The sequence below is a fragment of the Barbus barbus genome (genome assembly GCF_936440315.1).
Source record: "Barbus barbus genome assembly, chromosome: 33".
NCBI lineage: Eukaryota > Metazoa > Chordata > Actinopteri > Cypriniformes > Cyprinidae > Barbus > Barbus barbus.
Genome location: NC_136761.1, coordinates 26,237,634 through 26,251,296, shown reverse-complemented (window position 1 = coordinate 26,251,296; position 13,663 = coordinate 26,237,634). Strand labels below are relative to the sequence as shown.

The 13,663-nt window shown below is 38.4% G+C and overlaps 1 protein-coding gene across 1 annotated transcript in view; it reads right to left on the bottom strand.

The window, feature by feature from the left end:
- Nucleotides 1-13,663, bottom strand: part of LOC306853700 (slit homolog 3 protein-like) — a 178,845-nt gene that overhangs the window by 15,501 nt on the left and 149,681 nt on the right. The window contains exons 27-32 of the mRNA XM_079391309.1: nucleotides 12,717-12,814; nucleotides 10,269-10,408; nucleotides 7,796-7,889; nucleotides 5,916-6,053; nucleotides 3,722-3,956; nucleotides 1,490-1,620 (exon numbers count right to left, since the gene is read on the bottom strand). Of these exons, the coding sequence (XP_079247435.1) occupies nucleotides 1,490-1,620; nucleotides 3,722-3,956; nucleotides 5,916-6,053; nucleotides 7,796-7,889; nucleotides 10,269-10,408; nucleotides 12,717-12,814 (836 nt within the window). The remainder of the gene's footprint in view (nucleotides 1-1,489; nucleotides 1,621-3,721; nucleotides 3,957-5,915; nucleotides 6,054-7,795; nucleotides 7,890-10,268; nucleotides 10,409-12,716; nucleotides 12,815-13,663) is intronic.

Here is a 13,663-nt window from a genome sequence, read left to right as displayed (position 1 = left end):
CTCAAGGGACAACTCTACCCTTGAAAGGTTCATAGCAGTACCTTAGAGTAACCCCTTTTTTAGGGGTAGATAAGGTACAAAAGTAAGGGTATGCAATATTTATCATCTGTGATAACGTGACCCTGGACCCAAAAAAGACTGATGTATGGTTTGTTAGGATCAGACAATATTTGACCGAGATACAACTATTTGAAAATCTGGAATCTGAGGATGCAAAAAAATCAAAATATCTAAATATTACAGCTTTAAAGTTGTCCAAATGAAGCACTTAGCAATGCATATTACTAATCAAAAATCTAATTTTGATATATTTATGGTAAGAAATTTACAAAATATCTTCATGGAACATGATCTTTACTTAATATTCTAATGATTTTTGGCATAAAAGAAAAATCGATAATTTTGACCCATACAATATGTTTTTGCCTATTGCTACAAATATACCCCAGCGACTTAAGACTGCTTTTGTGGTCCAGGGTCACATATTGTAATTGTTGTTTACACAATATGCAAGCTGACATGATAGAGTATGTCTGAGTACATGCAAAACAAATAAAAATAAAAAAACATCTTGAAAGTCCAAAAGCATTCACTGTGTGATGATGCCTATTAGAATGCAGTTAAAATATCCTAGTATGGGGTTTTGTATTTTTATATTTATATTACGTTTACATAATATCGCACAAGTAAGAAATATTTGCGTGAGCGTGGTCGTGAATGTGATCATTTTTGACAACAGTTCAACAAATAAGATGCTAATATTGAGTGAGTTACATTTTAGACACAATTATGTCTGTTTTTTCTGTTTTGCCAGCAAACATAGTTCCAAACAAAGCTGGAGCAGAACAATTGTGCATCTCAGAGAAACACTGTGTTGTTTCATTCCTGAATGAATCTGTTTTTGAACACCTTTTGAGACAATGATTCAATTATCCATTCATAAAGACAGTAGCTTGAATCATCTGTTTTGAATGAATCGTTTGAATGATTCAATCATCCATTTACACAGTGTAGACAGCCACCTGCTTCATTTCTAAATGAATCAGCCGTTTTGAATGAATCGTTTGAATGATTCAATCATCCATTTACACAGTATAGACAGCCACCTGCTTCATTTCGAAATGAATCAGCCGTTTTGAATGAATCGTTTGAATGAATGCTTCAATGAATCACTTATACAGACAGGGAATTGTCGCCACCTACTGGCGGTTTTAGTGTCATATTTATTTGTCCATGAGAGGCCTAAACCAGCCAAGGTAACAACATAAAAATACACTAAGCAAAATATTGTTTAATTATCATTATCGAAAAAAATCCCCAAAATATCAAGATATAATTTTTTTGTCTATATTGTACACCCCTTGTACTACTTTCCCTACAGATGTTGCGCACATAAAGGTAAGATTTTTGCACATTTTTTTTAATAATAATGTCTATTTCTTTAAAATATCACCTACAAAGACAGGTACGGTATGTGCCGTATCCTCACCTGTACACTGTGGTTGGAGGGTACTTGGCAACATCATAGATCAAACGAACGTGTCCCTGGTACAGCTCTAGGGCGAGTGGGTCGTGGTCCTCTTTATACAACAGAATGCCATTGTCCTTATCTGTGGCTACCTACACAGAAAGAGAGGGGTAATGGGAAAGAGACAGCAAAAGATCAGTGAAGGAAAACGGCAGGAAGACTTCTGAAGATTGAGGTGGAAGGGTAAAAGAAGGATGTACAAAACAATCAGAAGCACACTATTTCAATACAACATGCACACCGAGAGAGAACCGCCGCAGGCCTGACACTTAACTCCCTGTTTAGTCGAGGGCATCAAACGGAAAGCCTGCGAGCAAGCTGTGATGGAAAACAGCTCACGTTTATATATAAGCACCAGGACGAGAGGAAAGAAAAGAGCAGTTGATGGCTTATGGAGTGTGGAAGCCCCTCTACACATCAGTTGAGACCAAGTGGACTGCTTACATTCATATCCTGGAGGCATATGAGCTGTTAATGTGTCCCTGTATTGGGTTTCTGTCAGTGGATATGTCACAGGAGGACCAAGTCATTAACGCTGTTTAGCACAGTTTTACTAAGAACGCTGTAAATGAAAAAAAAAAGCAACCTAATTTGATTGCTTTTCTATATTTGCTGTTCCCGAGCGTGTTGCCTTTTAGGGCCTGTTAACACGAACAGAGCAAAATATTCAGTATAAAATATTCAATATTTCACATGTTGTGCAATGATGAAATGCCATTCTATTACATTTGACTTAGTGTAAAAAGTAAATGTCCTAAATATTTGTCAATTCATACAATAACCGTCAACAACTGGACAAAAAATTGTATCAATATTCATTTAACATTTTAAAGATGTTTTCCCTACAGAAAAATACATATACTAAGATGTATTTGATATACATTTATTTTGTGCTAAGTATACTACAAATACATATTTATCTGCTTAATAAAAATACCCTGCAATTGTACTTATGGTATATTAAACTGGTATACTTCAAGTCTGCTAAATTGGAACAACTCATTTTGTACTTAATGCACTTTTGTGTGGAAGTTGTGCTGAAGTGTATTTGTGCTGAAGTGCAACTATTGCAAGTATACTTCAGGTACACTTTAAATATCTTGCATTTAAAGACTGATATTATTCAAAGATCAAATATCCATTAATCAATAGTGACATTAAGACATATTTTAGGCTTAATATTAAGAAATGTGCATTGTGCACATGTAGTACTCTAAATAAAGTTGAATTATTTGTTATATCAGCAAGTCTTGAGAGATATGTCAGTAAATATGTTAATATATTTGAACTATACTTTGTATGAATTTCTTTTTTTTATTATTATTTTTTTTTTTACTAAGGATTTAATGATATTTAAAGTTAAATCAAATTAATAGTAAACATACATGCAATGAAATACAGAGGAAATATTTAGAGTAAAATACAAAGTTTTTTTTTGTTAAAAGAGTATATTTTATGAATATGGTATTTGGATTCCTTCACACATTTTAATTTATTTTTTTTATTTTAAAACATCTATGAAAATACATGAAATTTGACATCACTTATCTGAACAGCCTATGAATTTTAGACTTGTGTTGAATGAAAATCTGACTTAGTTTTTGAAGAAACAAACACGTTTCATTTTAAAACCTCATTGTCCATGTTCTCTTCTTGCCCAAAATTCTGACTTGGTTTAGAAAGCACCATCACTTAACTCACAAAGGCCTCTGGATCTGCAGATGCACTAAAAGAGAAACAGAAGCGGAGAGATGCTGACGTCCACTAGGAGATAAACAGCTACTGAGCTCTTTTTAATTTCTCCTACTTTAATTAACATTAGCGTGCCCTCTCGACGGTGAGAAGATAGGCTCATTTGTTGCAGATCTAGCGGTTATGGAAGGCCCCTGATTGCAACGGATAACAGCCGGCTCGACCTCTATTACCATAATACATGTCCTCAGGAGAAGAATTATTCACGCAGGTGGACAAGAGGTGACATTCTCATAATGTCAAAGAGGCCAAAGCTGGCTTAGACAAGGCACTGAGGATGAAAAAAGACCTAGACAGAGACGCAGATTGCTTCTCATGGCTGCAGATGTGAGTTTGGGTGATACACAGACTATCCTGAGGCTAGTGATATATGAGGTCTGTATTACAGAAACTGATCTGGGACCCTTTGTTTAGCATTACAGGAAGTGGTTACAGGCATACCTGGAGGGATATGTGCATGGGTGGTCGGATCTTGGCGCCTGAGAGCTCCAGATAGGTATCTTTGCCGAGTAAGTGCACTGTGACCATCTTATGACATTTAGAGCCAGGTGGACACCGGCACACGGGCTCTCCCTCCACGACCAGACACTGCGCTCCATTCTGACAGTAAGACTGATCACATGGACTCGTCTTCTGGAGTAATATCATCGGTGGAGGAGTCTCACAGAACAGCCCACTAAGGAAAGAGAGAGGGTGAGGGTCAAAAGTTTGGAATAATTAGGATAATTTTTTACTGTTTTTGAAAGACATCTTTTAGTGAAGTGAAGTGACATACTGCCATACTCGGAATTCGTGCTCTGCATTTAACCCATCCATAGTGAACACACACACACCGTGAACACACACACACCGTGAACACACACACACACCGTGAACACACACCCGGAGCAGTGGGCAGCCATTTATGCTGCGGCGCCCGGGGAGCAGTTGGTGGTTCGGTGCCTTGCTCAAGGGCACCTCAGTCGTGGTATTGAGGGTGGAGAGAGCGCTGGACATTCACTCCCCCCACCTACAATCCCTGCCGGCCCAAGACTCGAACCCGCAACCTTTGAATTACGAGTCCGACTCTCTAACCATTAGGCCACGACTTCCCCACTTTATGCTCACTAGGGCTGCATTTATTTGATGAAAAATACAGTAAAACATATTGTGAAATATTTTTAGTTTAAAGTGACAATTTTCTATTTGAATACATGTTAAAATGTAATTTATTCCTGTTCTGCACAGCTGAATTTTCAGCATTATTACTCCAGTCTTCAGTGCCAAGTATCTTATAGACATGGGCTGATGTACAGTAATAAGATATATCACAATAATGAAAATGCATGATATTGTTTTCATGGGCACTTCAAAAAAGTGTAAATTATTATTTATTACTCCCATTTTTTGATTGCATTCTAAGAATACTAAGAAAATTCAGTATGTTTTTTTTTACTAATATTCTTCTGTAACATTAACAGATACCTAGTGTAACAAATGTAGCTATTTCTCATTGTTAATGTTACATTTACTAATAAATTCTTACCTATTGCACTTTATAATTCTTGTTTACTTTGAACCTTTATAAACAATAAAGCAACACACAAAAATGTATAGTTTTGTTTATTATACCTGTTATAGTATAACAACACTTTATTCTGCAACTTATTTCAATATCGTGATAATATACCATGATAAAAGCTTTTGGACCATCCTATGCCTAGTATATTATTGAAAACAATATAAGCAATTTTTCAAGCTCTTTCTTTCTTTCTTAAATCTAATTCACACAAGAGATGAAGACAGTGCTAGAATATTGATAGAGTGTCAGGATGGGTGGTAAGCCAGATTAATGTGGGGCTCAAGGCACCATCAGGCTCTTAATTAGTAGCCGTAGTGGAGTGAGGGATGCTGGGGAGAGAGCTATTGTTCTTCTGTACCATGCCACACACTCACACACACACACACACACACCAATGTTATAATTAGCCATATGGATATTCATCGTCTGTGCATGTTAGATTTAACTACACACTATCATATAACAAAGAACCAACAGAAGCTTGATGTGTGTGTGTGTGTGTAAGCGTGTATATGCTTGTATCACCTATCAAGCCTTTCATAATCATAATGAACACAGGTGTGCAAGTATCCTATTTATCAGAAAAGTATGTGCATGCTTTTTGAATGATTTCTGACCTACTTTCACTTTTGCAGACATAATTGTGAAGAGGAAAAACGGGGAAATTATGAATAAATAGAATTAATAGATTTTTATTGATCAATTTATCTAAAAAATGTCAGGGTCAATATTTGTTTTTATATTGTATATTTAAGTATTATTACTATTTGAAATATAATCAAACTTAAATATTAACATTTTGAATACATTTTATAATAATATGTAATATACTATATGATATTACCATTCAAATATTAGGATAATATTATTATTATAAAATATAATTTTAAATGAATCATAAATAAAGTAATTTTTTTCTCTCAAAATGCAGTTTTTCGTTTAGGAGTAGAGGTATGGATTAGGTTCAGATTAGTCTTTAGCAGTTTAATAGTAATTCACTTTCAACAGAAACAACAGAATTCTATGGTGTGTGCTTATTTAAATGTGTGGGTGTAAACAATGAACGAGCCTCACCTGAACCCCTCCTTGCACACACACGTGTATCCGTTGATGGCATCATTACACTCTGCTCCATGCTGGCATTTGTTCTCAAGACAGTCGTTGTAATCCTGCTCGCAGTGCTGGCCAACATAACCCGGCAAACATTCACACCTGAAGGAAAAACAACAACAACAACAGTTTAGATGCTAAACAAAACTGCTAGCAAAAGGGAATGTCCTAACACTAGGTCACACACTGTTAACTACTTGGTAGTGATAATGAGACTTCAACCATTGAGTGCATTAGTGCCCACCCACTTTTTCAGCAACATTGGTTCCGAAAGACTTTCCCCTTTTTTAAGCATTTAAAAAATGTCTTTTTTCAAGCATTATAAGCCATGAACCAAACCAAGCAAAAAAGTATATGAAAATTGGACAATAAGACAAAGTGACAAATAACATGACTATGATCTCTCCAGTTTTAGTGAGTGAAAGATCTACAATCCCATAAAGCACTGCCAATTAAAAAAAAAAAAAAAAACTATTAATTTATAGTTGTTGGTTGTCTGCATAGTAATGACATATTTTAAGTTTTTGCAATATATATATATATATATATATATATATATATATATATATATACAAATTCTGCTATTAAAGGGGTCATATGATGTTGCTAAAAAGAACATTATTTTGTGTATTTGGTGTAATGCAATGTGTTTATGTGGTTTAAGGTTGCAAAATCATATTATTTTCCATATACTGTACATTATTGTTGCTCCTCTATGGACCGCCTTTCTGAAACGCACCGATTTTTACAAAACTCATCATTCTGAGAAGCGAGGTGTGCTCTGATTGGCCAGCTATCCGGTGCATTGTGATTGGCCGAATACCTCAAGTGTGTGACGGAAATGTTACACCCCTTATCGTATTGTGACGAGACAACAACAATAAAACACCTTATAAACGAGGCATTAGTTGCATGCAGTGGGGACATAATTACTGATTATAATGACTTATACTAGTCTTTTTATGCATTGTGTTGCATCGCGCCGTGTAAACATTACCATGTCTGCATTTGTGATCGGAGCAACAACAAACAACAAGCACTACTCTACACTGCCGTCATACTTGAGTCAGAAGCGTCAGACTGTCCTTGCAAATTTGGAATTGCCCCACTTTATAGAAACAGCCTTTGTGCACAGCTGGCATTGTAGGCTACTCTCCCAGGTTCAGGAAACAGTCCTCCGTAAAATGCGCTGCACACACTCTAATATTTGGGTTGAACTGTTCTGGAACAGTGTTGTAAATACAACTTAACCACTGATTTCTAGTTGTGTTCTCTTTTGGAAGCCCAAACAAAGTAGTTTCGCTTTCACAACGAAACCAGGACTGTGTCTCCAGGACATGGCGCCGGCGGCAGCAACAATACTCCAGCGAGAATAAAAATCACACCCTCTTTCTTTGCGTATACATACGGTGTTATGCAAATCTTCCCACACAGTGATGTAGACATGTTTAAATGAGCCGTTTTAGGAAGGCGTGGACGAGTCTTAACTTTTATAAAGAATATCTCTTTGGGTTTGAGACTTTCGTCTTTGCAACTTCAGGGATTTTATCTATGCACAAACATCTTGTAACACTTCAAAGAGAGGGGAAAACTTGAAATAGCATCATATGACCCCTTTAAACAATTATTTTAAAAATAAGTTGAATTCATGTGAACAGTTGGGTTGAAGAAAACCATACGTCCTCAGAGCTCACAACAGGGCTGTCTTGTATTGTTAAAAATCACTTTTCTAATGGAGAAAATGAATAGGGCTTTTACTTTCCAGAACCCAACTGCTGCTCTATTACAGGCAGGTCATGTTGTCTTTCGTGTGAAGTTCTGACCAGAGGAGCTCATACACTCACCTGTAGCCCTTACTGAGAGGAACACACTTGGAGTCGTGTTGGCAGAGGTCAAACCCGGGCAGACAGGGGTCAATCACCTCCTCACACAGATCACCTAAGAGACACACAAAGAAAAGGAACAAATGACTCTAACAGTTGCCCTCTCCCAGCGTCCGGAGGTTTATCACATGCTGAAACACTCAAGGCCTCTGCTGTCTACGGGTGAAGCGCACAGTTGTGCGGCTAAAGGAACTCTTTGAATGAATATACAGCATGTGTGTCACGACCCTCCTCGAGGTGTTTTCGCCCCTCACACCATCTGCCAGCATTTAGACTGTGTGAGGCTTTTTCTCCTCCAGGCTCAACTGAAAACATATTTGTGTGATGGCAAAGTCTTTCTAGAGCACACAGCTCAGCAGGCTCCATTCGGAGGCACTAAATCACTGCCAACCAGAACCTTCAATACATTCCCTGTTCCCGTCCACCTGCTGTAGGACGTCTGGCCCTGCAACAGGCCATACTGGGTCTAATCCAACCTCCACATCTCTGCACTCGTTCACCCAGATTCCTAGCATTTCCTGTCCAGCACACTTGCGCTGGTGTTGCTAGTTGCAGGGCACAGCAGCAGCTCAGAAACAGATGTACCCTCTCTGTGCTCAGGCCCTCGAGACGGGGTTTAGGTGGTCTGCTGGCAGGCCAATTTCCTCTAGACCCTTTCTGCAGCAACTGTGCATGTTCTTCAGGGAATCAGTGCAGTCAGAGTCTACAGCTGATGTTTCCTGCATGCACCTCACAGGCTGGAGTCTGGCAAAGAGCTCAAGCTGTGGGTTCTTAAATCAAATCTGGATGTTGTTGGTAAGATTTGTTCTGACTGACGTTAATGCAGAACAAAACACACATATGGAAATACAATGAAAATAGAGAAGGAAGGACTCTTTAAAAGACTTGAACTTTGGCAAAGCGTGAAGATTCAACATTAAACAAGGACTGAAACACCAAATTGCCTTGCCTTGGTTGGGGCATAATGACATTTTGGAACATTTTTCTGTCGGTATGCTAACTTACACTACTGTTCAAAAGTTTGAGTTTTGTATAATTTTTAAAAATGCTTTTAAAAGAAGACTGCATTTATTTGATCAAAATACTATAAAATGACAATGTTGTGAAATATTATCACAAATAATTAAAACAAGAAAATATTTTAAAAAAATTATTTCTATGATGCAAAATTTTCAGCAGCCATTCTTTCAGTCTTCAGTGTCACACAATCCTTATGAAATCATTCTAATATGCTAAAATTAGAATGACAGCATTTATTTTAAATAGAATTATTTTGCAACATTCTAAATGTGTTCACTGTTACTTTTGATCAATTTAATGTATCCTTGCTGAATAAAAGTATTAATTTTTATCAAAAGAAAAGAAAAATCTTAAACACCTCAAATTTTTGCATGGTAGTATATTAATTTCTTTCAAAAAGAAAAGTCCCAATACAAATGTAAAATATAACAATTCCCACAATGCCCATGGGCATAATGTTAAAACAAGAGAAAACATCATCAGTACAATAAATCTTCAAACCTTCCCTCTTCCTTTTCATTTCACCCACATAATTACATACTTTTTAAAATATAAAATTAATGAAAAATACATTCTTGAGAGCGTCTGATCTATAGTCTCTGATACAGATGCCAGTAAAATGGAGAGAATAAGATGAGCACTGCATACTTCCTGCATGCAAGTATGCATATTTTTGTGAAATATCACAGCAAATGAAGACTCTAGTTTTAAAAGACTTTGTTAAAAAAGCACCTCCTCAAGCTCCTACTTCTATTTTAATTTCTCTTTTAGGTGAAACCCCTGAGCCAAAGTTGATACTTTCATGAAACATAACTGATAACTCCATTAAGATCAACCTCTGAGCAATACAATTTTTCTCTTGCTCTTTAACCGGACAGCTGTGTGTGCCCTACGAGCTTAAGGATGTGGCCAGGCTTATACCGCAGCAAGTACACACTCTCTACACCAACTGCACCCGCTCCAAGGGAGGTGGCAAAGAGGAATACCGCTATAATGACAGGGCCCGCTAGGAGCAGTTGCACTTCCTATTTTGAGGAAAAGAGAGAGAACAAGAGCAGTGGTGCCACTGGACGGCACTTGGCAGATCTGAAGTGGAAATGAACAGACAGTTTTAACAACAGCTGAACTTTAAATCCGCCAAGTCAGGACTTCTGTCAAAAGCCGGTTTGTTTAGTAAAACTGCCCACTACCAGTCTTAACATGTATATTATTTTGGTTTCTTAATGTTTTCTTAGCCACCTCAGTTGTGGCTGGAGGATATAAATGCAATTGGCACAGTCTTGCCAATGAAATGGCCTCATTGTGGTAAGACTGAGACAGACAAATAGGGCAAAATGACTAAGAAAATGGTAACAAAGAGTCTGAAAGATTCTGAATGTGTTTGCAGGCTGGTTTAAAGAGCTTTAACTGGTACCTCTGTAGTTCGGAGGGCAGACGCAGGTGTAGTTGTTGATGCCATCCACACAGGTGGAGTTATTCTCACAGTCGTTGTCTTCACAGTCATCAGGATTCAGCTCACACTGCTGGCCCTCATACCCAGGCAGACACACACAGCTAGAGGAATGGGAAGGCACAGGACAGTGATCAATATTTCAAATGTTAGAACAAAAGAGAACACATGGGTTTCAGTGATTTAGCTCTGTTGGGTGACACCCTGATACTGCCAGACTGATTTTTTCAAGTCTGCAGCCAGAACAGTGTCATTTGTTGCCATTTATGTCTCATTGTTTGGTCTTTAAATGTCAACCCAACATCCTTTATTAGTGCACTGCTCACAGCCAACAGAACACCGAGTTTTGGTTTTAACACGCACTGAACACATTTCAGGAATAGTTCAGCCACAAATGATAATGCTTGCATGAACAAAAAACAAGATCTTTATTTATAACACTCTTGTTCATTGAGAATATCAGGATTTTGGAAGAAGATCTTCAGACACTGAGTAAACCTGGACTTACTTTTATGTCCTTTTCTAAGCTATTAAGCTTGACAGTTACTGGTCACCATCCACTTTCTTGAAGGAAAAGAGCAGCCTAAACATTCTGCTAAACATCTCATTTTGCTCCAAAAAAAAAAAAAACAAGCAATATGATGGTGACTAGTTGATGGAAGAACCAGCTCATTTGAGTCGGAGTCAAAATGCTCCTGGAGTCCATGACTGTTTTGGTCCTTGACTCTGTGCCCATAATTTCATGGTCTTGAGTCCAAGACTATATTTTGATGGTCTTGGCCCTCAAACTGATTTCAAAACCATATTTTCATTGTATTGGTCTTGTCTTGCTGGAAGCATGAGGACTCTGTCTTGATTCAGACTCAACCCTTTTCTGGTCTTAGTCTTTAACTAGAATCAGCCCACTTCTGGTCTCGGTCTCTGTCTTGACTCAGACTCGACTCTCTTCTAATCTCAGTCTTAACTCAAACTTGATCCTTGTCTGGTGTCAGTCTTGATTCAGACTGAATATTTTCTGATCTCAGTCTTGACTCAGACTCAACCCCCTTTTGATCTTGGTCTTGACTCAGACTTGATTTCTTCTAGTCTCGGCCTTGACCCGTTACTGGTCTCGGTCTTAAATCAGACTCAGATCTCTTCTGGTCTCTGTCTTTACTAAGACTCAACTCTCTTCTAATCTTAGTCTTAAGTCAAATTTGATCCTTTTCTGGTCTCAGTCCCGACTCAGACTTGACCCTCTTCTGATCTCAGTCTTGATTCAGACTCCACCCTCTTCTGGTCTTGAATCAGATGTAACCCTCTATTGATCTTGGTCTTGATTCACACTTGATTTTTTCTGGTCTCGGTCCTGAATCAGACTCGACCCTCTTCTTGATTCAGACTCAATCTGTTCTGGTTTCACTTGTGACACAGACTCAACCCTCTTCCGGGTCTTGAATCAGACTCAACCCTCTTTTGATCTCGATCTTGATTCAGACTTGATTTTTTCTGGTCTCGGTCCTGAATCAGACTCGACCCTCTTCTGATCTCGGTCTTGACCCCGCCTCGACCCTCTTCGGGTCTCAGTCTTGACTCAGACTTGATCTCTTCTGGTTTCCCTCTTGAGTCAAACTCGACCCTGTTCATGGTCTCGGTCTTCACTGGGAATCAAATGAGCTGGTTTCAATTACACCACTGCAAATTACCTGCTGAAATTCTAAGCAGCCCCTAATATTAGTATTTTTCTCTGTTGTTTTGCCTTTCTGTTGCTATCCGTAAGACTTGTAGGTCAGATCCATCAGTGACTGAGGCTCGGTGTTTGATAAACCTCCATCTCCATGGTGACTTATTGAGCAATAGCAGTAAAACCTATCTCACTGTTTAGCAGAACCCACACCCGTCTGTACCCTTCCACCCAGTCCCTGCCCTCTGGCTGCCAACTCTCATGAGCTACGCCAGCAACCAATATATTCCACCCCCAGACACATAAAAACACACAAATCTTTGGGCTCTGTTTTTTTGTAAAGTCATTGAGCAACTCTGTTCCTGCTGGATATGAAGTGGCTGCCCTGCAAAAATTGAATAGAGGCCTAACGTGACATTACCAAAGTTGCTGGGTGATTTATTGGACATGGGGGACATTTATTGTGCCATTACAACAATCTGCCTGTCTCTTGCTTCTTTCAAATGTCCAGGCGTGTTACAAGCTTTGAATTTTTAATACACAGATTTTGTCCAGATGTGCATTTTAACAAATAATTTCAGTTTTTAAATCTTATTTTCATCCTTTTTTGACACTTGTATTCATAGCGATAGTGGGAACACTGTGCAGGCTACATTCAGACTTATGTTGCCAGCATAAGCACCAAAATTCAACATGTCAGGCCTTGGGTCCAACAGCTTCACAGCTAATTTGTACAGGTCTGAAAGTACCTGTAGTGCCCGTCCAGTCCAGGTGTGAGGTGGCACGTGCCTCCATTAACACACGGCAGGCTGATGCAGGCGTTAATGGGGATCTCACAGTTACGACCCTGAGGAAAGAGAAAGCCTGTGAGCACGGACGAGGAAAGAAAGAGCTCAGGTTTTAACATGCCTGACCCTACATACTGGGACAAAGGTCACAATCAGATGGATACTTTCAAAGGTGAAGAGGTTAAAGGAATGAAAAGCCATCATCTACAGTATTACATAATGAGTTCTGAGTAAAATGTCAACTTAAATGTTAACCGCTATTTACCTTTCAAACAGGGTTAAGGAGTGGACATCAAAGGCAATGATTAGCGGTGCTTTTTATGATTATTATTGTTGCTCATACTTATAATTAGGAATCAGTTTTAATCCCTTAACCTTTAACTACAAGCCCGGACACCCTAGCAACCACACAGCAACATTATAAAAACACTCAGAACATATTAACTGCATAGTATATCCAGCAGCATTGTGGTGGCTAGTTTTGCACAGACAAGCACTACTCACATTTTCTTCAGCAAATGTAAAAATCTTGTTTGTTTACTACTTCTATATCCAGGCCCAGAGCTGAGTTTATTTTAATATCATGGTTTATGGAAGATGTATGTCGTGTCCTGATCCTTTTACACTCTGGGGCTGTAACTCCGTGACTAACACTCTCCATTTCAATTTCAGACAAAGGCTTTTGCCACTGATATGCCTGTTTCCTCGGCTCTCCTCAAAGGGCCCATATGTCTGTTTTCTTTCTCTCAGCCCCTCTGTTTTTTTTCTTTTTCCTTTCCCATGTTTGACTTTATTCAGTACTCTTGAATGTTCGAATTAATCTTCACTTACTTCGAGGACAGACGCGCACCTGCAACTGACCTTGAGAGCGACGGTTTTAATTAAAAGACAGCTCATTGGTTCTGTCT